The sequence below is a fragment of the Bos mutus genome, chromosome 23 (genome assembly GCF_027580195.1).
Source record: "Bos mutus isolate GX-2022 chromosome 23, NWIPB_WYAK_1.1, whole genome shotgun sequence".
In the NCBI taxonomy this organism is placed as follows: domain Eukaryota; kingdom Metazoa; phylum Chordata; class Mammalia; order Artiodactyla; family Bovidae; genus Bos; species Bos mutus.
Window position 1 is genome coordinate 37,260,273 of NC_091639.1, and position 26,655 is coordinate 37,286,927.

Below are 26,655 nucleotides of genomic sequence, written 5' to 3' on the forward strand. Positions count from 1 at the left end.
AATAGGTAAATTATAAAATTGCATCCGCTTATATATTTTTCCTCACGTATGTGCTATCAGGCCAGGGGCTCAGTAGAGAGAGGGATGAACTGTTAGTACTGGAAGAGGAGGCTACGTGAAGACAGTTCACATTTCTGGTTGGTTGTTCATAGTCCTAAAGTTTCCTTGAGTTTCTAACCAAATATACAGCTAAGCCTCTGTAACTTTGACACACCCCTGAATACCTGGCCTCTGGGTATGTCTCACACATAATTGGTACTCAGGTGAATTGAACAAAATCTGCTTGAGCCTCATTATTATCAATTGCCCCTCTGTCAGTATCAGAATTACACAAGACAAGAAGTGTTAGGTGCGTGGCATTTACAGGTTCTCGGCCTCTGTTCTTGAGTTCTCATCATTATCACTGGCGTTTTCCTGGTCTTCCCACAAGAGTTAAAACAATTACAAGCCAAACTGCGTTGCCAGCAGTGGAAACACACCTTCACTTTCACATCTCGGTCCTCTGTCCAGAGTGTCTTGTACTTTTGAAAGTCCTGCAGGGCTTCATGAACTGCCTTTCTCAGAGAGTTCACGGAGGAAGAAAGAAGGAGGACCAGCTTGGAAATATCCTTGTGTTCTGCCACTCCCGGGTAAAAATTCTTCAGCTTCCGTGCGGGAATCATTTCTTCAAAGGATCCTGAGAACGGACAGTTGTATTCTATAGATAACTCATGCATTCAACTTCAAATACTGCCAGTTGTAATTATCTATAGACTTTTCAAACTTTAAATTATTAAGACCCATCTCCCTCCAAGTAATTAACAGCTAATCTCTCACTAGTTTCATTTATTCTTATTAAATCGTTGTGTCATATTTTGAGGTCTGCTGCTGCTGCTGCTAAGTCACTTCAGTCTGGCCGACTGTGCGACGCCATAGACGGCAGCCCACCAGGCTCCCCCGTCCCTGGGATTCTCCAGGCAAGAACACTGGAGTGGGTTGCCATTTCCTTCTCCAACGCATGAAAGTGAAAAGTGAAAGCCAAGTCATTCCGTCGTGTCCGACTCTTCGCAACCCCATGGACTGCAGCCTACCAGGTTCCTCAGTCCATGGGATTTTCCAGGCAAGAGTACTGGAATGGGGTGCCATTACCTTCTCCGATTCTGAGGTCTAGGTTTCTTTAAAGTACATGTGTGCAGGCGCAGTCAGTCGTTCAATCATGTCCGACTCTTTTGCGACCCCATTGACTATCGTGGCCTGCCAGGTTCCACTGTCCATGGGACTTCCCAGGCAAGAATACTAGGGTGGGTTTCCATTTTCTTCTCCAGGGGATCTTCCTGACCCAGGGGTCAAACCCACTTCTGCATCTCCTGCATTGGCAGGTGGATTCTTTACCATTGATCTATCTGAGATGCCTTCATTAAAGTGAGGAAATTGCTATTCAGAGGAAAGAACTGAAAACCAGTTGAAAGACACTGATTAACAACCTCCCCCAAAACAAAACGTCCTCCAAGGAAAAATCAAGAGTTGAAATTGCTATCCCACAGAACAGCCTTGTGGTTAAAGGAGAGGCAGGACATTTATTGGGGCTTCCCTTGTGACTCAGCAGTAAAGAATCTGCTGCCAGTGCAAGGAACGGGGGTTTGACCCCTGGGTCAGAAAGATCCCCTAGAGAAGGAAATGGCAACCCACTCCAGTATTCTTGCCTGGAAAATCCCATGGACAGAGGAGCCTGGTGGGCTACATACAGTCCATGGGGTTACAAAGAGTCAGACAAGACTTAGCAACTAAACGCAACAACAACTACATTTATTACCCAAATGCCTTAAGCTAATTATTTAAACTTCATAGAAATACTTGAGAGGACTAAATGATACAACATATGCTTGTCTTCAGCTCAGCATCTAGTATATAGAACCTACACAACCAGTATTAAACACCACAATAAACATCTCTTATTAAAAGTCAGTATTCTCAAGTATTCTTCATCAGGTACAGATCATACGGATACTTTTGTTTGGCCCGGACAGTTCCCTACTTTTGTTAAAGCAGTTGTTAACAATTAAACGGAGAAGGCAATGGCACCCCACTCCAGTACTCTTGCCTGGAAAATCCCATGGATGGAGGAGCCTGGTGGGCTGCAGTCCATGGGGTCGCTGAGGGTCGGACACGACTGAGCGACTTCACTTTCACTTTTCACTTTCATGCATTGGAGAAGGAAATAGTAACCTACTCCAGTGTTCTTGCCTGGAGAATCCCAGGGACGGGGGAGCCTGGTGGGCTGCCGTCTATGGGGTTGCACAGAGTCGGACACCACTGAAGTGACTTAGCAGCAGCAGCAGCAGCAGCAACAATTAAAAAATCATGAGATTTCATGAAAAATTTGAGATTTCCACCTTCTCTTTTAAAATGGTTCAATCTGATACTCCTGCCTAGCAACAGCTGGCGGAAGTATCCATAAACAATACTGACTTGGGGTGGGGGTAGAAGAAAAGGGGAGATGTTGATCAAGGGGTACAAACTTTCATTAATATAATGAATAATTCTGGAAATGTATATGTACTGGTAATGTATAGTACAATAATAATGCGTACTTGAAGTCTGCTAAGAAAGTACACCTCAGGTGTTCTCACCACACACACACACACACACACACACATAAATGATAAACTATGAGAGGTGATGAATATGTTACTTACTCTGACTGTGGCAACCATTTCACAAAAGTACACATATATCAAAACATCATGCTGTATACCTCAGATATGTACAACTTTTCTCAAAAATAAATAAAAATTTAATGTGGCATAAAAGCAAGAAAGAAAAAGAAAAAAAGTTTGGCTTTCTATACAAGAGAAAGTATCCAAAAATATCCATGGAATTTGGGGTCAGTGTCATATCACACCCTTAATTAAGGGAACAGCTTAAATAAACTTTATGTACAAAGCACATATGACCAGGTTTCCTAAGCACCATGTTCTAGCAAACTAAGTTTATCAGACCAAATACTAGCCTGAAAATAGAATTAGTTCTAAGGTTTGTTTTCATTTTTAACTTTGAATCTGAGGCTATGATAGTAGAACCATGGTAAATGTCCTGTTCATCCATGACCAAAATCTGAAATGTCTGCATGCAATGTTTAAGATGGAAGATGGAGAACACTAGTTTTTTTAATGCAAAATGTAACCAACAAACATATAAAACTGACTTTAAAAAGATATGTTGTAATATCCAGGAAAAATCAGAAAGACTTATTTACTGTTATAATTCTGAGACTCTACTGATCTGAGATTTAACATTCTTACTTTCTTCCTTCTTCAGTTGCTTTCCTGGGCTTGAATGGGCCACGTCCATAGTCGTACGGGAGGTACTGCTAATGACCCTCTTGATGTGACGGGACTGCTGGCCCCAGTGAGCTACTCCTCTGCTGACCTCCAGGGTTAACTGGATCATACGGTTAATGGCTTGTTGAATGTCATCCAAGCTAGGAACCATTACCTGTGGAAAGAAGAAATGAGTCCCAGGTGCTCCCAGCACAGACAAATCCACACCTCTGATTGTCATCATCCCCACTCCCTTCGGAGTGGGGAAAGCCTCCGCTGGCCCAGTGGAAGTCTGCTTCAAGGAGAGGGATATTAGAGGAAGGTAGGCTGCAGACTTAACCATCTTCAAGCTTTCCCACTCTACCCATTCCTGCAGGCAGAAAGGTCAAGCACAGTGCTTGCCACCCTTTCCCTGTGAGGGTGGCTGGATGCAGGCATGTGCACGTGTGGCATGTCCATGAAGCAGAGAAACTGAAGACCCTATACTGCCAAGATCTTGACTTCCGTTCTTTCAAATGTGCCAGAGAAGCATAGAAGCTGTCCTCCAGGAGGCCAGACTGTGTACATGCGGTGTTAGGTGAGCCATAGATCATTCCTGCCTGGCCTTAACCCTTGGATCATCACAGAACACAGCACAGTCATCCTGATGACTTGGTGTTCCACATGCCAACAAGCAGCAGGAGGGGTGGTGGTAGAGAAAAGTGCCCTGAGAAAACATAAGGGACCCGTGCACTCAAGGTGCAGGTTTGTTCTTTCTTTCCTTCTATTCTGCCGTGGACTGCCTCACAGCTGGGTGCTCAGGACAGAGATTTGGACTTCTGAGATGGTCTTATTTAGATAATGTCTGAAGTAAGAAAAAGGAAGATGATTTGTAGGGTACTTGCTAATTATGGCCCACCAGACACTTAACTCTGATACCCTCCTTCAATATACCATGAGCTCTGCAGAAGTCATTTTTATAGTAGATATTAATGATACACTTTGATTTTTGTTAAATGCTGCTGCTACTGCTGCTAAGTCGCTTCAGTCATGTCCGACTCTGTGCAATCCCATAGACGGCAGCCTACCAGGCTCCCCCGTCCCTGGGATTCTCCAGGCAAGAACACTGGAGTGGGTTGCCATTTCCTTCTCCAATGTGTGAAAGTGAAAAGTGGAAGTGAAGTCACTCAGTCATGTCCAACTCTTCGCGACCCCATGGACTGCACCCTACCAGGCTCCTCCGACCATGGGATTTTTCAGGCAAGAGTACTGGAGTGGTTTCCATTGTTAAATGCTGAGGTGAAGTCAAAAAGCACACAGGACCAAGAGATTAAACAAAGTTCAGTCCTAATGCTATACTTCTTTTTAAGTCTCTGCTGAACTTGTTACAATATTGCTTCTGTTTGTTTTGGGGTTTTTTTTTGGCCACAAGGCATGTGGGATCTCAGCTCCCCAACCAGGAATCAAACCTATATCCCCTGCATTCAAAGGCAAAGTCTTAACTACTGGACAGCCAGGCAAGTCTCTATACTTCTTAAAAACATTACCAAAATATCACTGTATTAACTTGAATATTTCATAATACTTACCACATTAGGAATCGCAAGATGTACTTCAGATTTTAAAAAAGAAATAACATCTTCTGACCGCTTTCGTCCATAAGGGCTGTAATAAGATGGACATTTAACTCAGAAACCTTAACCTAATATTTCATAAATAGCATGGTTATGCTACAACTTTCAACCCTGAAAAATAAGGACAATTTTCAAAATGCTGAATTACTTGAAGAGACTATTATTTACAATGGAACCATAGATTTCATGAACTAGTTCACAGACTAAGAAAAGTTTTAATCTTCTTTGAAATGACATATTAGTCTTTTACCCATTTCTAATATTTTAATGTTGCATTCTCTCAGGAAGTACCACCTAAACATGTTCACCTCAGGCACTCCTTTTTCCCTATCCCACAATAGGTGCTGAAAATCACCAACAAAAAGCATATACCTTCATATACTTTATTCTGTGTGTGTACAAGATTAACAGGAGGTTTCAAGTCAAAGCCTTCCAAAAGTAATTTTTACAGTAGTATCAATTATGCTCAGACAGAAGTACAGACATACAGACACAGGAGTGCAATTAATGAATGACACACATCGGCCTGAAAATTATTAGTAGTTTGGTTATCTCCCTCTGTCTGATCTCTGTCCCATCCCAGATGAAATTTAGTAAGTGTAAACTTTCCATAGAAAGAAATGTTATCATTACTGAAAAACTACACCTCCGTTCATAATGGAGGATCAGTGGTTCCCAGGTAAATATATTATGGTAAGGAACTCTTTGAACTAGAAGTGAGCAAACAAAGGAAAAAAACCTCAAATTCTTAGTCTCACTGTGAAATTCAAGACACGTAGACTGCATTTAAAAGGGTACAATCTGAGAAAAAGAAAGAGTTTTATAAAGTATAATCAAGCAGCTGAACTAACAGAAGCAATGGACAGCATACTAGATCCTTCAGTGACTTATTTGACAAACTAGAGGATTAGCTTAAGGAATTCTCCAATCATTCCCATGCAAAATATGAGACATAAATTACTTAAGGAAAAGGTAATAAAGATAAGTTTATCCTCCACTTAGTGTACCGCAGGTGCTTTTCCAAGTACTTTTCCATAAATTGAAGTATTTCATGCTCACATTAACTCTTGACACAGATTCCATGATTATTATTTCCTTATTGTAGATGAGGAAACCAAGGCAAAGAGAGATTAAGTAACTCCCAGAGGGTCACTCAGCTCAGAGATGCTCTACTGCCTGGGATCCACTGTGGAAACCCTACATACAGTAAATTTAAGCATAGCCCTTCTCAAATCTTAAGAATAGACTTATTTTTTTCACCTTGAAAAGTTTCTCTGTGTGCCTCAGGATTAATGGGGGGAAAACACATTATCTGTGAATTTCCAGAATACATGGGGGAAATCTGTAAGCAGCAAAAAACTGTTATTTAGAAAAGAAAAATCAGATTAGCAGCAGAACTCACATCTGAATATGGAAACAAAATAAGCCAGTGAAACAGTATTTGTGGAGTGCGAGAGAAAGAGGCTATTGCCCAAGCTGACCAAATAGTCTTCACGGGTGTGGGAAAGAGAGATGTTTTAGACAAGGGAGGATTCTGCGGTAGTATACTCATGTATGCCTCTTCAAAAATCACAGAAGTACAGTTTCAAATTAACATGGAATTCTGAGTTCAGACTTCAAAAACGCCTCCCTGTGCCAAGTACGTCACAATCATGGATAGACCATGAAGGACCTGAAAATACTCAAACAGAAGGCTAGCATCACCATGCATCAGGCTGGCATCAGAAACACGCAGTAGCCTGGCCAGGGCTCTGGCCAGGAAACGAGCAGTGATGGTGGGGCTCGGCCCCTGTGGACTGTGGGAGGCTAGAGTAGTCCATGTGAGAGGGGACTCATCCAGGCTTGCTACCAGACACCAGACACTGAAGCGACCTTGCCCCACTTGTAAAGACCGGCAAAATAACAAGACGTTTGCCAACCTCCTGCCTGCAGCTGCAGCTTTTCCAAAAGATGTTCTCACCTAAGGTGAAAGGAGTGAATCCACAGCATCCTCATTTTGCCACTAAGCCGAGCCGCCCATGTGTGGAACCCACCACACCCCAGCATCTCTTCAGAGGATACGTAACTGTGAACAAATGCGACCCAGACCTGCACTCAAGGTGCCAAGGGTCATGTAGAGACAAGAGAGACACACGAAAGGAAGGAGGGAGAAACACACAAAAACAACCAAAGAAAAACTCTCGCTCAAGGAGAGACTACAAATAAATTCCAATACGCGTGCCTGAGTCTAACGTAAAGAAAGAGGACTAAAGACATCAATAATTGAAACAAAACCTCACTCCAGATAAAGTTTAATGTATAGAAGTATGACAAACTCAAATATAAATATATTGAGGATGTTCAAAGAGATAAATGAAGCCATCTTCCAAAAAGTAATAAATTGCTGAACTAAAAAGGCAAGAATGATACAGTATCTAGAGGATAAGGACAAAAATATCAATTGAAATATTTAAGATACAGTAGATGAGACCACCTTTAGGCTAGATACAGAGATACTTGACAATGATGTAGCCCAGAAAGACAAAAAAGATGAAATATATGACAGCGAAGGAAAGACAGACTGACATGCCCCAGCATTTGAGATGGCCAAATAACCACAGTGCCTGCAACAGTTCTGGTTTAAGTCCACCCTGAATCTTCATCTAGATAGTGCCTCTCCACTCAAAAGTGTTTCCAAGGTGGAAGAATAGATCATGTGGTCAACCTACTCAACATTCAGCTACAGGAGTTACATATCAAGAGAATGAAGAGACTATCTCAGAAGCAATAACTCAAGAGGAAATTGCTGAGGATTTTCCAGGATTAAAGAACACTGCAGGTCATCAAACAGAAAGTATACTCTGAGAATAAAGCATGACTAAATAAAGACAAATCCACTCCGGGAAAGGAAGCTGCAGAACATCAAGGCTAAAAAAACAATTTTCAGTTAGACTCACTGCACACTTCTCATCAGCAACAATATACGTCAGGAAAAAAATGAAGAAATATGTTCAAAGTGCTGAGAGAAAAACAAAAGTTTTTTATATAGCCAAATTGGTTCAGACTTAAAATGAAGACTAAGAGGGTTTATACCTCACCCACACTTACTGAGGAACCAGCAGTATAAAATAAACACACAATAACCTGGACATTTTAATAAAATAGTCCAGTAAATATACTATTTTCTAGTGTTCAAAAAATAGGTAAAAGCAAAACACCACACAGAAATTATAAAGTTCATGCCAAACCCCTTGTAGTTAGAAATAAGATGAGAAAACTGAAAAAAATATAGACAGTGTTTTTTAAAAACCAGAGATAGATATATGTATTCTAAATCTGAAGGTAACTACTTAAAGGACTGAAGTATAGGAAAGAGAATATAAAGGGGGAATTATCCATCCCAAGGATAACAGATAATAAATGAACCAAGGAAAAAGGATAGTAAGAAACTACAAAATAAAATGTCATAAATTAACTGTAACTATATCAAAAAAAATCCAAAAATGTAAGTCAATTAAAATCCATTAAATGGCAGAGATAATCAGATTAAATAAAAATAATCAGGTATATAATCCTTTTAAGAGGCAAAACTTTACAGAAAAAAAAAAATGAAGGGATAGAAAAAGATATACCAAAAAATCTGGGAAAGTAAAATTAATGACAGACCAAAAAGAATGAGAAATCAGGATTAATATGGATAGAAAGGCTCATCAAAAAAAAAAAAAAAATACAGTGTTGTAGCAGACTTAACTATATGATGTTGCATGTACCTAGCCACATAGCCTTAAAAGATATAAAAAGAGAACTGACCAAAACAGAAGGAAAAATTGACAACTTCACAATCACAGTGGGAGATCTGAATAGTGCAACTTAATTAAAATTCAGCAATGAATAACCAAGGAATAAACCTAGCAAAAATGTACAAGACTTTTTTTTTAATTTTATTTTATTATTTAACTTTAAAATGTATAAGACTTTTACACAGAGAATTAAAAAAACTTTATTGAGAAATATTTTAAAAATGAAAAATAAATGGAGAGGTAATCCATGATTCTGAAAGGAAGACTCAGTGTAGTAAGGATGCTAATTCCCTCCAAATTTACCTATAGATTCAATGTAATTTAAATAACTATCCCAAAAGAAAAATTAATTTTCTTTTTTAACTAATTAACTATACGGGAAAGAAATACTAGTCTCCTACTTTACACTAAACACAAAAATAAATACCATGTGGATTAAACCCCTAATTGTAAAAGATAAAACTTTAAAACTTTCAGAAGACATGATGCAGTAGAGAAAATTTTCCTTTAAAAGGCATAGAAATCACAAATCACTAAGGAAAAGATTGATAAATCTGAATTTAAACTCAACAAAGAATATCATAAATAGAACAAAAAGGCACAAGGAGAGAAGATATCTGCTATGATACCAACAAAGTAATATATTGAGACCATCCATGAATAAATCCAATCACATAGTAAAACAGACGGAAGGAAGGAGGTTGGGAAGGAGGGAGAAGGGAAAGAAGGAAATAGAAAAGGGAAGGGAAGGGAAGGAAAGGAAAAAGAAGGAAAGAAATTTTTTTAAAAAGAAAGCACAAATGGCTCATGAACATAAAAGTATGTTTAACCTCATCAGTAACCAGGAAAGTGATCGTTTAAATCCCAGTGAGATGCCACTTTACACCTATACACACTGGCAACGATTTTTTAATTGAGCAAAATCAACTGTGTGCGATGAGGAACCATGGGCACATTCCTGCTAGACTCGTTGCTGCTGTTGTTCAGTTGCTAAGTTGTGCCCGATTCTTTGCAACACCATGGACTGTTGCACGCCAGGCTCCTCTGTCCTCCACTATCTCCCAGAGTTAGCTCAAATGCATGTCCACTGAGTTGGTGATGCTATCTAATCAGCCCACCCTCCGCTGTCCCTTCTCCTTTTGCCTTCAATCTTTCCCAGCATCAGGGTCTTTTCCAATGAGTTGGCCCTTTGCATCAGGTGGCCAAAGTATTGGAGCTTCAGCTTCAGCATCAGTCCTAGTAAATACTCAGGGTTGATTTCCTTTAGCATTGACTGGTGTTGATCTCCGTGCTGTCCAAAGGACTCTCAAGAATCTTCTCTAGCACCACAATTCAAAAGCATCAATTCTCTGGCACTCAGCCTTCTTTATGGTCCAACTCTCACATCCATACATGACTACTAGTAAAACCACAGCTTTGTCTATGCAGACCTTTGCTAGCAAAGTGATGTCTCTGCCTTTTAATATGCTGTCTAGGTTTGTCATAGCTTTCCTTCCAAGGAGCAAGAATGCTAGGCACTGCCTGGTAAAGTGAGGAGTGCACACACCCCAGGGCCCAGCCATCCCCCTTAGCAGATGCAGCACGAGATAGGTACAAGAGCGTTCACAACAGCCCAAACTGCAAACACTCCAAACGATCACCACCAGTAGAACTGATAAAACAAACTGTGTACACTCCGGCTAAATAGAAGTGAAAATAAATTATATCAGCATAAATACATCTCAAAAACAATACTGAACACAGTTCAAATACACACAAAATTAAACAATACAAAAATGGGGTAAACTGTTAAAAAAAAAAAGCAAAACAAGACAATGATAAAATCAAGTTCCAAACAGTGGCTACCTCTGTGTGAGCAGAGAAGGGACCAGTAAGGGGACTGTAGAGTTCAGTGTTCTTTGCTCTTGGGCTGGTTGCTAGGGATACGGTTGTTCATTCATTACTGTTTTTATGTTACACACTTGTTTTTATACAGTATTTTCATAAGTGCCATGTTTTAAATTTTATAACTTTTAAAAATGCTTTAGCATTGTGCTGTGATAGTATTACCAGACAGATTTTCCACTTGCCTGGCAACAAATATTCTTTTTTTCATTGTGTCCAAAGATAACCGTGTAGCTTTTTGAAGACTGTCTAGTAATTGATGAGAGAAAAAAGCGTAGACCTCTTTACATTCCTATAATGAGAAATCATATTAAATTTGGTACAAAAAAATCTAACACCCCCAAAGCAATAATATAATATTAGAAGTGACATGCAAAAGGTGAAAATAATAAACTTTACAATTTCGATTATATTATAGAAATAAATTCAACACTATATTACTCTTTTATTTTTTAAAACAAGAATATATGAAAAATGTGCTTTCATAAACACTGCAGCAAATTAGAAGGTGTTACTCCGAAGCAAAATTCAAAAACAGCTAATTGAAAATAATCCTGGTTTGCTCAATACTCAAAAATTCACTCAACAAAACTGAAGCATTTAGGGGTATGTACTTCTCAATGCTTAGAGGTGTGGACACAGAATATTATTTTTAGTCTCCAACTGCAGAAGTCTCAGTTTGGTGAATAAATATGTTTTAAAATGCATAAGGACTTCACTGGCAGTCCAGGGGTGGGGACTTTGTGCTTCCACGGCAGGGGGCGCAGGTTCAATGCCTGGTCAGGGAACTGGGATCCCACGTGCCACACCATGCAGTCAAATAATAATAATAATAATAAAGCTGCATTTTAAAAAAATATGATACCCAAATGTATGGGATGAAACTTCCACCGTCTTGGCACCATGGTTTGCCCCTCTCTGTCAGCCCTACCTTGCCTCCAGTGAAGTAGTAGCCATACTTATTGGTCAGAGCACAGAACAAATATTGAGCCTGAGCAGGTGTCAGGCACCACGCCTAGCTTCACAGTGAGTCCCACACCCATGGCCAGGCTCTGGCCACACTGTTCCTGTCCACCCTATGCCCTGCCCCGCTCTGAGACTGGGTAGGCCAGTTAGGTTTGAGCTGGTTCAGAAGGGAGGCCTGTCAGGTGTTAACAAAGAGGAATATGATCAGGGTTGGTCAAGCACCAGGCCACAGCACAGGCAGGATATCGTGAGATATTTACGTTAGACCACTGTGGAAGCGATGAGGAAGATGGATGTGAGAGGCAGAGGTTGTTGAGGAGGTGCCCGCCTGATGCAGCTCCAAGTGATCCTACAGCTCCAGAGGCTCTGATGGTACTCAGTATGGTACTCAGTCTTGCTCTAAGGACCCCAGCCAGTGTCACAGGGAATGCAGGTGGGAGTGAAGGACTCTCCAGCCGCCTCCCACTGACCAGTAGTGGCTGCCTAGTGTCTGGCACTGAGAAGCAATCCACAGCTAAAATCTAGACTCACCAGGAAAGTGTTTCCCAGTCAAACAGTTATACCATCCTTGAATCAGAAGGTGAAAATGAAACACATGTGTGCTGTTTATTTCCAAAACTATGTTGGAGTGTGGGGTGTGTTTGTGTGTATCTGTATTGGAGAAGGCAATGGTGCCCCACTCCAGCACTCTTGCCTGGAAAATCCCATGGACAGAGGAGCCTGGAAGGCTGCAGTCCATGGGGTTGCTGAGGGTCAGACACGACTGAGCGACTTCACTTTCACTTTTCACTTTCATGCATTGGAGAAGGAAATGGCAACCCACTCCAGTGTTCTTGCCTGGAGAATCCCAGGGACGGGGGAGCCTGGTGGGCTGCCGTCTATGGGGTCGCACAGAGTCGGACGCAGCTGAAGTGACTTAGTAGTAGCAGTGTATCTGTATCAGTTGTGTCCAACTCTTGAAACCCCATGGTCTATAGCCCACTGGGCTCCCCTGTCCATGGAATTTTCCAGGCAAGAATACTGGAGTGGGTTGCCACTTCCTCCTCCAGAGGAATCTTCCCAACACAGGGATCAAACCCATGTCTCTTGCATTGCAGGCAGATGCTTTACCGCAAGCACCACTTGTGTGGGTTAGAGGGTATAAAAGCAAGTAAAATGGAGAAAGAATGAAAAGATGGGTATGGAGGGTTAAAAAAAATTAACGAGGGACTTCCCTGGTGGTCTAGTGGTTAAAAATCTGCCTTCCAATGTAGGGGACACGGGTTTGATCTGTGGTTGGGGAACAAAGATCCCATAAGCTGCAGAGCAACTAAGCCTGCTTACCACAACTACTGAGCCCAAGAGCTCTAGAATCCTCTTACCACAACTAGAGAGTCTGTGCACCACGATGAAAATCCCAGGTGACACAAGTAAGACCCGACCAAGTGAAATAAATAAATATTAAGAAAAAGAAAACTGATGGCAGCAGGAGAAATCAGGAATTAGTACAAATGTGGCAGGGGCATTCAGAGCTGATGAACAGCCAGAAGGCCTAAGAAGGATGAAGAATCCCCCTGTCTCCTCAATTTCCATTCTCAACACATCTCAGTGTAATGTGAAGCTCTGCCCACCTGGGGTTTCTCCTGCAGGGGAGTCCACAGGATATCCACAGTGCTTTTAAAATATGCAGATCCCTGGACCCCAGGTGAATCAAAGTCTGGTCTTGCAATATAGGTAACTCCATTAAAAACAGTAACTGAGAACAAAGTTCTCCGTCCTGAGTCAAATGGATTGGCACTATGGTCCCAGATGTGACATTTATTACATAAGAAAACATAGTCAGTCACAATCGGGACGATAAGTATATAAACTGTAATCGACAGAATCACATTAAAAGCAGATGATATTGGGGGGAAAGCTGTAAGGACTGCTGTAGCTTGTCAGATTCCACAGTGTAGGATAGAAAATTATATTTTCTGGATTTTGTTATAAATCCACACAGATTGGCTGCAGAACTGCCTGGGGGGTGGGGGTGGGGAGGGAAACACCATTTGGGATTATCTGCAATCCTATGAAACATAATTCTGTGAAATTGCATGAGGTTGTTTCACAATAATACCTTCTTAAATTCATCTTCTTTATCATCTTTAACATCAGCCTCAGGCACAATATTAGCATCATAATCAGCACTTTCAACATCTTCTCCCTCACTTCCAAAAACAACGTGCTTTCTCAGCTCTATAGAAAAGATAAAATAAAAATAGAATATTTAATACTTAGCAATCGGTTTATTCTATATGACCAAACCTTCTTAGGAGGCTCCTTCTTTAAAAAATTCTTAATCTAAAAATTAAAAATTTGTTCCTAGGGAAATCACCCTTGAATTTAATTTAAATCAAGTACACTCTTCAAACACACTCTTAGTATCTAGAATTAAGGAACATTTAAAGAGGGCTCTACATGTTAGCTTTCTAAAATATCTGTTTAAGTTTTGACTTTGCTAGCCTAACAAGCTGATATGTTTGTGTTTTTGATACTTCTGATGAAAACCACTTAAACTAAGTGAAAAATCTCTAAGAGAAAGAACACATGCTGTGGATATTTAAGCTCTGAGTTTTTGTTTGTTTGTTTTTTTAAAGCATACAAATTTATTTAATATAAGTTTTACATGACACAAGAGATTTCAAAAGGAAATTAAGATCCAAAGAAGTGATTAAACTTGCGGGGTTTCACACTAGGTTCGATAAAGAGTAGAAAATCATAGGAAAAATGTGATAGGACTACAAGTAGTAAACTGTGGGGATTTAGCAAGGCCCATTCATTCTGATTCCTCTCAGCATCCTCCCATCTTTGAAAATAAAGATGCTCCTTTCCTCTCTGGGTACATGGAAGCCTCTCAGATGAGAGGAGAAAGTAGAGGTTGGAGAGTCCTTCCCATACCACCTGGAGTGGCTCAGATGGTAAAAAAACTGCCAGCAATGCAGGAGATCCAGGTTCAAGCCCTGGGTCAGGAAGATTCCCTGCAGTAGGAAATGGCAACCCACTCCAGTGTTCTTGTCTGGAGAATTCCATGGACAGAGGAGACTGGTGGGCTATAGTCCACAGGGTCACAAAGGGTCAGACAAAACTGAGTGACTAACACTTTCACTTTCCTGTACCACCACCTCTCAAATTCCTTTAGCTTAAAATACTCAATATGCACGGTAGCACATTTGGGGGTGGTATGTTCTGAGCCCCAAAATTTCTCTCCTAACTTACATTTTCCCTTCTTTCATTTCCTTTCCCTTAAAAATTCTTTCTATGGTATGCCATACCAATACTAGAGAGGGGGTTCTGTAAACTTCTACTCCCCTCTTCCCTGTGCCCCGCCTAATGAATCTAAAGACTTGTTAATTTGATTAGCATATTGATGCTACTTTTCCAACAACTTTGCTTCATCGGTGGGATGAGCCCCTGTGTTTCCCCAAAAAAGCAAAGCTTTCTTCCAATAGTTTCAAATTTATCCCTTGCAAAAACTTCTCACATTTAGGAACTTTGGTGCAGAATCTTGCATGTGGATCATAACTGGCTATAACTCATTAAAGAAACACATTTAACATTTCTAGCAGTAAGTGATGGAGAAGACAATGGCACCCCACTCCAGTACTCTTGCCTGGAAAATCCTATGGACGGCGGAGCCTGGTAGGCTGCAGTCCATGGGGTTGCTAAGAGTTGGACACGACTGAGTGACTTCACTTTCACTTTCCCTTTCACGCATTGGAGAAGGAAATGGCGGCCCACTCCAGTGTTCTTGCCTAGAGAATCCCAGGGACAGGGGAGCCGGGTGGGCTGCCGTCTATGGGGTCGCACAAAGTCGGACACGACTGAAGCAACTTAGCAGCAGCAGCAGCAGTAAAGTGAACATGGAAAAATATTAACAACTTTTAACTAAAAATAATGGTTTGTCTGATCTCTGGGTTGGGAAGATCCCCTGATGAAGGGAATAGCAACCAACTCCAGTATTCTTACCTGGAGAATTCCATGAACAAAGGAGCCTGGCAGGCTAGTCTGTGGGGTCGCAAAGAGTCAGACACAACTGAGCCACTAACACTTTCACACACACACACAATGGTTTTCCCTTCAAATTAAAACTACAAATTATCTATATTTATTACCTAAAATCCCCTCAGTGAATATATTATTTTCAGCACTTCTTACAGGTCTTATACATTTAGGAAAGCAAAATGTATTTTATATATTAAACAATTTGTTCACTGAATTAAATTGAAGTTTTTACTTAATGAAAATGTGCATTTTCACCTACGTTTTCCCTTATTACTGGAAAGGGATATTTGCCTGCACATGGCTTTCTCCTCTACCTGTCCACCTGTCTTTAACTTACAGTTCTTAACTTTCCATTGACTAGGTCTCAAAAAACTGCTGATTTTGTAGGCACAGCACAAACCCATTAATTAATTTCTATTGTGTGGGCCCTCTCTATATTCAGGAGAACATTTTTGAATAGAAGAGCCTGAAAAGGATATTATAGAGATAATTTTTAAATTTTGGGGGGGGGTCTTTGTGAGTTATTTCTTTTTTGTTGTTTGTTTCACATTTGATATTTAATATATTTCAATGCCATTCTCCCATATCATCCCACCCTCGCCCTCTCCCAGAGTCCAAAACACTGTTCAATACATCTGTGTCTCTTTTGCTGTTTCACATACAGGGTTATCGTTACCTTCTTTCTAAATTCCATATATATGCATTCAGTTCAGTTCAGTCGCTCAGTCGTGTCCGATTCTTTGCGACCCCGTGAATCGCAGCACGCCAAGCCTCCCTGTCCATCACCAACTCCTGGAGTTCACCCAGACTCACGTCCATCGAGTCAGTGATGCCATCCAGCCATCTCATCCTCTGCCGTCCCCTTCTCCTCCTGCCCCCAATCCCTCCCAGCATCAGAGTCTTTTCCAATGAGTCAACTCTTCGCATGAGGTGGCCAAAGTACTGGAGTTTCAGCTTTAGCATCATTCCTTCCAAAGAAATCCCAGGGCTGATCTCCTTCAGAATGGACTGGTTGGATCTCCTTGCAGTCCAAGGGACTCTCAAGAGTCTTCTCCAACACCACAGTTCAAAAGCATCAGTTCTTCGGCGCTCAGCCTTCTTCACAGTCCAACTCTCACATCCATACATGACCACAGGAAAAACCATAGCCTTGACTAGACGAACTTTTGTTGGCAAAGTAATGATCTGCTTTTGAATATGCTATCTAGGTTGGTCATAACTTTCCTTCCAAGGAGTAAGCGTCTTTTAATTTCATGGCTGCAGTCACCATCTGCAGTGATTTTGGAGCCCAGAAAAATAAAGTCTGACACTATTTCCACTGTTTCCCCATCTATTTCCCATGAAGTGATGGGACCGGATGCCATGATCTTCGTTTTCTGAATGTTGACCTTTAAGCCAACTTTTCCACTCTCCACTTTCATCAAGAGGCTTTTGAGTTCCTCTTCACTTTCTGCCATAAGGGTGGTGTCATCTGCATATCTGAGGTTATTGATATTTCTCCCGGCAATCTTGATTCCAGCTTGTGTTTCTTCCAGCCCAGCATTTCTCATGATGTACTCTGCATATAAGTTAAATAAGCAGGGTGACAATACACAGCCTTGACGTACTCCTTTTCCTATTTGGAACCAGTCTGTTGTTCCATGTCCAGTTCTAACTTTTGCCTCCTGACCTGCATACAAATTTCTCAAGAGGCAGATCAGGTGTTCTGGTATTCCCATCTCTTTCAGAATTTTCCACAGTTTATTGTGATCCACACAGTCAAAGGCTTTGGCATAGTCAATAAAGCAGAAATAGATGATTTTCTGGAACTCTCTTGCTTTTTCCATGATCCAGCGGATGTTGGCAATTTGATCTCTGGTTCCTCTGCCTTTTCTAAAACCAGCTTCAACATCAGAAAGTTCACGGTTCACATATTGCTGAAGCCTGGCTGGGAGAATTTTGAGCATTACTTTACTAGTGTGTGAGATGAGTGCAATTGTGCAGTAGTTCGAGCATTCTTTGGAATTGCCTTTCTTTGGGATTGGAATGAAAACTGACCTTTTCCAGTCCTGTGGCCACTGCTGAGTTTTCCAAATTTGCTGGCATATTGAATGCAGTACTTTCACAGCATCATCTTTCAGGATTTGAAATAGTTCAACTGGAATTCTATCACCTCCACTAGCTTTGTTCGTAGTGATGCTTTCTAAGGCCCACTTGACTTCACATTCCAGGATGTCTGGCTCTAGGTCAGTGATCACACCATCGTGATTATCTGGGTCATGAAGATCTTTTTTGTATAGTTCTTCTGTGTATTCTTGCCATCTCTTCTTAATATCTTCTGCTTCTGTTAGGTCCATACAATTTCTGTCCTTTATTGTGCCCATCTTTGCATGAAATGTTCCCTTGGTATCTCTAATTTTCTTAAAGAGATCTCTAGTCTTTCCCATTCTGTTGTTTTCCTCTATTTCTTTGCACTGATCACTGAAGAAGGCTTTCTTATCTCTTCTTGCTATTCTTTGGAACTCTGCATTCAGATGCTTATATCTTTCCTTTGTTCCTTCACTTTTCGCTTCTCTTCTTTTCACAGCTATTTGTAAGGCCTCCCCAGACAGCCATTTTGCTTTTTTGCATTTCTTTTCCACAGGGATGGTCTTGATCCCTGTCTCCTGTACAATGTCACGAACCTCATTCCATAGTTCATCAGGCACTCTATCTATCAGATCTAGGTCCTTAAATCTATTTCTCACTTCCACTGTATAATCATAAGGGATTTGATTTAGGTCATACCTGAATGGTCTAGTGGTTTTCCCTACTTTCTTCAATTTAAGTCTGAATTTGGCAATAAGGAATTCATGATCTGAGCCACAGTTGGCTCCTGGTCTTGTTTTTGCTGACTGTATAGAGCTTCTCCATCTTTGGCTGCAAAGAATATAATCAATCTGATTTCGGTGTTGACCATCTGGTGATGTCCATGTGTAGAGTCTTCTCTTGTGTTAGTATACTGTATTGGTATTTTTCTTTCTGGCTTACTTCACTCTGTATAATAGGCTCCAGTTTCATCCACCTCATTAGAACTGATTCAAATGTATTCTTTTTAATGGCTGAGTAATACTCCATTGTGTATATGTACCACAGCTTTCTTATCCATTCATCTGCTGATGGACATCTAGGTTGTTTCCATGTCCTAGCTATTGTAAACAGTGCTGCAATGAACATTGGGGTACATGTGTCTCTTCCAATTCTGGTTTCCTCAGTGTGTATGCCCAGCAGTGGGATTGCTGGATCATAAGGCAGTTCTATTTCCAGTTTTTTAAGGAATCTCCACACTGTTCTCCATAGTGGCTGTACTAGTTTGCATTCCCACCAACAGTGTAAGAGGGTTCCCTTTTCTCCACACCCTCTCCAACATTTATTGCTTGTAGACTTTTGGATAGCAGCCATTCTGACTGGCATGAAATGGTACCTCATTGTGGTTTTGATTTGCATTTCTCTGATAATGAGTGATGTTGAGCATCTTTTCAAGTGTTTGTTAGCCATCCGTATGTCTTCTTTGGAGAAAGTCTATTTAGTTCTTTGGCCCACTTTTTGATTGGGTCTTTTATTTTTCTGGAATTGAGCTGCAGGAGTTGCTTGTATATTTTTGAGATTAATTCTTTGTCCATTGCTTCATTTGCTATTATTTTCTCCCATTCTGAAGGCTGTCTTTTCACCTTGCTTATAGTTTCCTTTGTTGTGCAGAAGCTTTTAATTTTAATTTAATTTAATTTTAATTTGTTTATTTTTGCTTTTATTTCCAATATTCTGGGAGGTGGGTCATAGACGATCCTGCTGTGATGTATGTTGGAGAGTGTTTTGCCTATGTTCTCCTCTAGGAGTTTTATAGTTTCTGGTCTTACGTTTAGATCTTTAATCCATTTTGAGTTTATTTTTGTGTATGGTGTTAGAAAGTGTTCTAGTTTCATTCTTTTACAAGTGGTTGACCAGTTTTCCCAGCACCACTTGTTAAAGAGATTGTCTTTTCGCCATTGTATATTTTTGCCTCCTTTGTCAAAGATAAGGTGTCCATAGATGCGTGGATTTATCTCTGGGCTTTCTATTTTGTTCCGTTGATTTATATTTCTGTCTTTGTGCCAGTACCATACTGTCTTGATGACTGTGGCTTTGCAGTAGAGACTCAAGTCAGGCAGGTTGATTCTTCCAGTTACAATTGCTCCAGTTCCAAGCAATCTTTCTCAAGATTGCTTTGGCTATTTGAGTTTTTTTGTATTTCCATACAAACTGTGAAATTATTTGTTCTAGTTCTGTGAAAAATACCGTTGGTAGCTTGATACGGATTGCATTGACTCTATAGATTGCTTTGGGTAGTATACTCATTTTCACTATATTGATTCTTCCAATCCATGAACACGGTATATTTCTCCATCTATTTGTGTCCTCTTTGATTTCTTTCACCAGTGTTTTATAGTTTTCTATACATAGGTCTTTTGTTTCTTTAGGTAGATATATTCCTAAGTATTTTATTCTTTTCATTGCAATGGTTAATGGAATTGTTTCCTTAATTTCTCTGTTTTCTCATTGTTAGTGTATAGGAATGCAGGGGTTTCTTTACACTCATTTTAAAAGTTTCTACGAGAAACATTTGAAGATGAAATACTTTTCATAATTATTTGTGTAATACAAGGTGACTAGACATATTTGGGTTATGCAGAAATATAAAGAAAAATATGAATAAAACCATAATCCAATTATACAAAGAAAGTACAATTTATAAAAATTGTAAATTTTTTTATCATCTTATACTGCTGCTGCTGCTGCTGCGTCGCTTCAGTCGTGTCCGACTCTGTGCGACCCCATAGACGGCAGCCCAACAGGCTTCCCCGTCCCTGGGATTCTCCAGGCAAGAATACTGGAGTGGGTTGCCATTTCCTTTTCCAATGCATGAAAGTGAAAAGTGAAAGTGAAGTCACTCAGTTGTGTCCAACTCTTAGCGACCCCATGGACTGCAGCCCACCAGGCTCCTCCATCCATGGGACTTTCCAGGCAAGGAGTGGGGTGCCATTGCCTTCTCCGCATCCTATACTAGTCTTGATTAAACCAGGTTTATTCATAATTAAACCACTCATGATTAAACTTAGTCATGATTAGATGTCTTAAAAGAAATATTTCCTCTTTCACTTGTTTTAATAAATAAAAGAAAAGTAAATCATTTATAAACTTGAGTTTTAGCTAAGATCACTCATATGTGTGTGCAATCAATCGTGTCTGACTCTTTGCAAGCTCATGGACTGTAGCCTCCCAGGCTCCTCTGTCCATGGGATTTTCCAGCCAAAAATACTGACGTGGGTTGCCATTTCTTCCTCGAGGGGATCTTCCCAACCTAGGGATTGAATCCATGTCTCTGGCATCTCCTGCATTAGCAGACGAATTCTTAACCACTGTAAGCTCAGAGTTTCTCATCCTCAGCACTACTTTGTTGCTGGGGGCTGTCCTGTGCAATGGAGGATGTTCAGCAGCATCTCTGCCCTCTATTCAGATGATTGTCATGCAGTGTGACAACCAGCATGGTAGAATGAATACATAAAAAAGAAAAAGTTAACATAGCAGGCCAGAGACTGCTATCCACGTTAAGGCCTGCTTGCAAGGTTGGTCCTTAACAGGTGTCTGGGAATTTGGGTTTGGGGCTTCCCAGGTGGCTCAGTGGTACAGAATCTGTCTGCCAACGCAGGAGACATAGGTCGATCCCTGAGTAGGGAAAATCCCCTGGAGAAGGAAAAGGTAACCTGCTCCAATATTCTTGCCTGGGAAAACCCATGTGCAGAGGAGCCTGGTGGGCTACAGTCCATGGGGTGGCAAAAGAGTCAGACACGACTTATCAACTAAACAACAAGAACCTGGATTTCAGAGGGGTGCCCACCATTCCCTAACTCATAAAAAGGGCTCACGTGCCTACACTGTGCAAATTGCATGGTTTATGCTGAACACCTGATCTCCTTCATAGAGTCTGGAATTTTGGTAGATGCTAAGCACAGAGGGCCTTCTTGAGAGCATATCTGTAGCACTCGTGATTCAAACAGTTTAACCAGTCGCATTACCTGGTAAGTGTCTTGCTCCTTTCCCACTGTACTTAACTTCATAAATAGTCTCAAATATTGATATAAGTTCTTTGACAGCTTCTTCCACGTGCTTACTTTTGTGGTTTAGAACCTCAGCCCATTCTTTTGTGTATGTCTATTAAATAAAGAAATGACTATTAATTTCCAGATACTTAAAACTACTGTGAAGCTTCTTAATATGACTTTAATTTGTCAAACTCTAATTAATGCTATTTGAAAATACCTAGAGATAGTAGCCAGTAGCATGACGATTCAGACTCCAAACTGGCAACAGCTAAAAGCAGCCTGAGAAACCTGTTAAGTCTCAAGCAAGGAAAAGGAGGAGAAAGAATAAAAATTCAAAGTTGTTTTGTTTTTTGGCCATGCCATGAAGCATACAGGATCTTAGTTCCCTGATCAGGAATGGAACCTGTGCCCCCTGCAGTGGAAGCATGGAGTCTTAACCACTGGACTGCCAGGGAAGTGCCAAATTCAAAGTTTTTTTTACCTTACCTGATCCAATCACTCATCGAGATCTACACTCACATTCATATGAATAAAAAGAAAGAAGCCTGAAGACATAAGAGAGATAAAGATGTCACAAGTTGAAAGTGAGAACTGGTTTTAAAAATGACAATCACGAGATGCCAGTCCAGGTTCAATGCACAATACTGGATGCTTGGGGCTAGTGCACTGGGACGACCCAGAGGGATGGTATGGGGAGGGAGGAGGGAAGAGGGTTCAGGATGGGGAGCACATGTATACCTGTGATGGATTCATTTTGATATTTGGCAAAACTAATACAATTATGTAAAGTTTAAAAATAAAATAAAAAAAAATGACAATCCAAAGTGTTGTTTTGAGATTCAAATCAGACAAGGTTTTTAACTGAGCATCGTGTCATATGCCAGGCATTAATTTAAGAGCTTTATGTGTATGAACTCATTTAATTAAACGACAACCTCTTGGGATAGGTAACATTATTGTCCCCATTTCACAGATGAGAAAACTGAGTCTCAGAAAGAATAAAAAATTTGCCCAAGGTCACACAGTTGATGGTAAGAATAGGGGTTTGAAACCAGCTTTGTGTGATTCTAAAAGTCTGTGCTTTTTGCCTTTTGAATCTTTCTAATAACAAATACTTTAGGAAGAAATTGAGAACTAGTTAAATCCAGAAAAGAAAACTGGCTTATAAAACTGAACAAGCCTTTTGACATACACTGTCCATGCATTTTAGAAAAGAGAAAAGTAAATGGTAGCAGCCAACTTAGCCCTTTAAAATCACTTTTGCGAAGGAGCCTGAGCCTATCTATGCATTCTCTCCAGACACGCTTTGGGAGATCCCATAGTTTCCTTGCACAGCTCTCAGGCGTTCCTCTCTTGGCTATTAGATTGAGAGAAAGAGACTTCTAAGCTTGTCCCCCAGATTTATACCACCTCACCTGTATTTGAAACCATCTTCATCTTTTCTCAGTCTCAGGGGAAATGATGTTCCTCCTCTTACCAAAAGACAATCTCCCTTCCCTCCTATCCCCACCAACTCTTCAGACCTCATTCCTCCATTCATTCACTCCATCCTTTCTAATTTATTGAACACACTATTAAACTTTGGAATGCAATGGAGGCTGAGAGCCACTTCAGTCCAGCAGGGAAAACAAGTGTTAAGCAAGTGGACACAATTCCAGCTGATCACAGAAGACGGGACACACCTGTTCATATACACACACCCTCTATTTGCTTTGAAATCCCCTAAGGAGACACAAGAGACTCAGGTTTGATCCCTGGGTTGGGAAGATCCCCTGGAGGAGGAAATGAAAACCCATTCCAGGATTCTTACCTGGAAGTCCCATGGACAGAGGAGCCTGGTGGGCTACAGTCCATGGGGTTGCAAGGGAGTCGGACACAACTGAGCACACATACACACACATGTACAAGGAAGGAACCATACTACTAAACATGACAGATTAAACACATGTTTATTTTGGCACTCCCCTGGAAACCTCTACAAAATAACATGAAATCATCTTTTATGTTACAAGAGCATGCTCACAAGAATAAATGAGGATGCCATAAAATTCCTCTGTATGTTTTCAATACCATATAATAATGAAATTAATGGTATTTGACAATTGGTGCTGGTACAAATGAATATCCACTTGCAAAATAATGAAACTGGATCCTTACACCATACACAAAAACTAACTCAAAATGAAGCACAGATCTAAATGACAGCAAAAACCATAAAACCCTCAAAAAAAAAACATAAGCATGTATCTTCATGATCTTGGATAAAGCAAAGTTTTCTTTGATATTTGACACCAAAGCAGAGCAGCAACAAAAGAAACAGATGAAATGGACATCATCAAAATTTGAAACTTTGTGGCTTCAAAGGATACCATCAAGAAAGTGAAAAGACCACCCACAGAATGGGAGAAAAATTTTGCAATCTGATAAGGGACTAGTATCTAGAACATACAAATAACTATTACAACTAAAAACTAAAAAGTCAGATAACCCAATTTTACAATGAACAAAGGATTTGAATCAGTTCAGTTCAGTCACTCAGTAGTGTCCAACTCTTTGCGACCCCATGAATTGCAGCACGCCAGGCCTCCCTGTCCATCATCAACTTCCAGAGTTCACCCAAACTCATGTCCATCGAGTCAGTGATGCCATTCACCCATCTCATCCTATGTCGTCCCCTTCTTCTCCTGCCCCCAATCCCTCCCAGCATCAGAGTCTTTTCCAATAAGTCAGTTCTTCGCATGAGGTGGCCAAAGTATTGGAGTTTCAGCTTTAGCATCAATCCTTCCAATGAACACCCAGGACTCATCTCCTTTAGAATGGACTGGTTGGATCTCCTTGCAGTCCAAGGGACTCTCAAGAGTCTTCTCCAACACCACAGTTCAAAAGCATCAATTCTTTGGCGCTCAGCTTTCTTCACAGTCCAACTGTCACATCCATACATGACCATTGGAAAAACCATAGACTTGACTAGACGGACCTTTGTTGGCAAAGTAATGTCTCTGTTTTTGAATATGCTATCTAGGTTGGTCGTAACTTTCCTTCCAAGGATTAAGCGTCTTTTAATTTCATGGCTGCAATCACCATCTGCAGTGATTTTGGAGCCCAAAAAGATAAAGTCTGACACTGTTTCCACTGTTTCCCCATCTATTTCCCATGAAGTGATGGGACCAGATGCCATGATCTTAGTTTTCTGAATGTTGAATAGACATTTCTAATACCACTTCATACGTACTAAGAAGGCGATAATCAAGAAGATGGATAATAAGTGTTGGCAAGGGTGTAGAGAAACTGGAACCCTCACGTACTGCTGGTGGGAATGTTAAATAATGCAGCCAGTTTGGAAAAGTCTGACTGTTCTTCAAAAGATTGAACATGTACTTAACACATAACCCAACAATTCCACTCCTAAATATATGCCCAAGAGAAATGAAAATATGTCCCTGCAAAAACTTTTACATTTATATTCACAGCAGCATTATTCATAAAGGCCAAAAAGTGAGAATCTGAATGTCCATTAACTGATGAATGGATAACTAAAACATGGTCCACCCACACAACGCACTATGATTCAACAATAAAAAGAAATGTAGTACTGATACATGGGACAATATGAATGAACACTGAGCTAAGTCAAAAAAGCCAGTCATAATATACCATATTCCATATGATTCCTTTTGTAAGAAATGTCTACAGTAGACAAATCTATGGAGACAGAAAGCAAATCAGTGGTGGCCTAGGGCTGGGAGGGTTGAGAGAAAATTATAATGACTGCTAATGAGCATGGGATTTCTTTGGGGGAGATGAACTGTTCTAAAATTGATTGTGGTGACAGTTGCACAATTCTGTCACTATGTTAAAACCACTGAATTGTACGCTTTTTTTTTGGCTGTGCCACATAGCTTACCAGATCTTAGTTTCCCAACCAGGGATCAAACTCATGCTTCCTGCAGTGGGAAGCACAGAGTCCTAACCACTGGATCGCCAGGCAGTTCCCAAATTGTACACTTTAAATGGGTGAATTATATTTCAATAAATTTGTCAAAAAACAATAGCTAGTGCCAGAAATAACTGGAAGCAAGAATTGAGGGGAATGAAGCAAGGAAAAGAGAAGTGGGTGAGTGAAGGCAGCTTGAGTGAGCATTTGTAGAAGTTTAGTTGTGAATAAGAAGTGAAGGAGATGTGAGAGCATTTTTTGTTTGCTGGCAAGAAAAGAAGGAGAATATATTTGACTACTAGGGGGCGGAGTCCCCTAGAGAGGACAAAGCTGAAGATCTAGAAGAAGGAAGACTGGCGGAGGTAGGCTGCCAAGAACAAGAAAGCGTGGACTCCAGAGCCCACGAGTAGGACCTCAATTATGAAAAGAGGTGAGAACTTTCTCCACAGAACCAGAAGGAAAGAAGAGTTGGATGAAGAAGTCAGCAATGCACCAAGAGCTCTGGGATGGTACAAACTATTTACATGACTTTAATTCAGGAAACTACAAGTAATCCCTGCAACTCCATGAAATCCAGCTTGGGAGACAGTCCAGGTGCAGGCTATTCTCCATTTGCCTCCTGCAACCCATTCCTAGCTCTTCTCTGCTCTGCCCTGTGCAGAGGGAAGCTGCCTCCTGGGGTTCCCTGATTCTCTAATTTCCGGCTGGGTTTGACCCAGTGGGACGTACCAGCAGAAAATAGGAGAGCGGGAGAGAAGGGTGCCTCCCACTCCCTCCTTGGCAGAGGAGGGTAGGGCTGCATCTCTGGTAGAGGCTGTGTCTCTTCACAAATTCAGCTCCTACAGGATGAGCCCCTCCCCGTGGTTTCAGTTCTCACTGGACTTTGAAAGCACTCTTTCCTCCTTTGGTGCCTTCAGCCCCAGCGGTGCTGATGACTTTCACCCTTGAGACTCCTGGAGTGTCTCACCTTGCTGGGCTCTGCACCGATACCATCCCAAACACAATAATCCAGCCCTATCCTAGTTCCTGAACCCTGATCAAAGAACTCACATTTGATTC

The 26,655-nt window shown here is 40.8% G+C and overlaps 1 protein-coding gene across 2 annotated transcripts in view; it reads right to left on the reverse strand.

Moving 5' to 3' along the window:
* The window catches only part of DNAH8 (dynein axonemal heavy chain 8), a 319,103-nt gene that overhangs the window by 223,856 nt on the left and 68,592 nt on the right, over positions 1–26,655 (reverse strand). The window contains exons 21-26 of one of the 2 annotated variants that reach the window (XM_070361456.1): positions 21,636–21,771; positions 13,640–13,758; positions 10,746–10,867; positions 4,868–4,943; positions 3,282–3,474; positions 480–676 (exon numbers count right to left, since the gene is read on the reverse strand). In XM_070361456.1, coding sequence (XP_070217557.1) covers positions 480–676; positions 3,282–3,474; positions 4,868–4,943; positions 10,746–10,867; positions 13,640–13,758; positions 21,636–21,771 — 843 coding nt within the window. Of the gene's footprint in view, positions 1–479; positions 677–3,281; positions 3,475–4,867; positions 4,944–10,745; positions 10,868–13,639; positions 13,759–21,623; positions 21,772–26,655 lie in introns of both variants that reach the window. The other variant, XM_070361457.1, reaches the window with a different exon arrangement.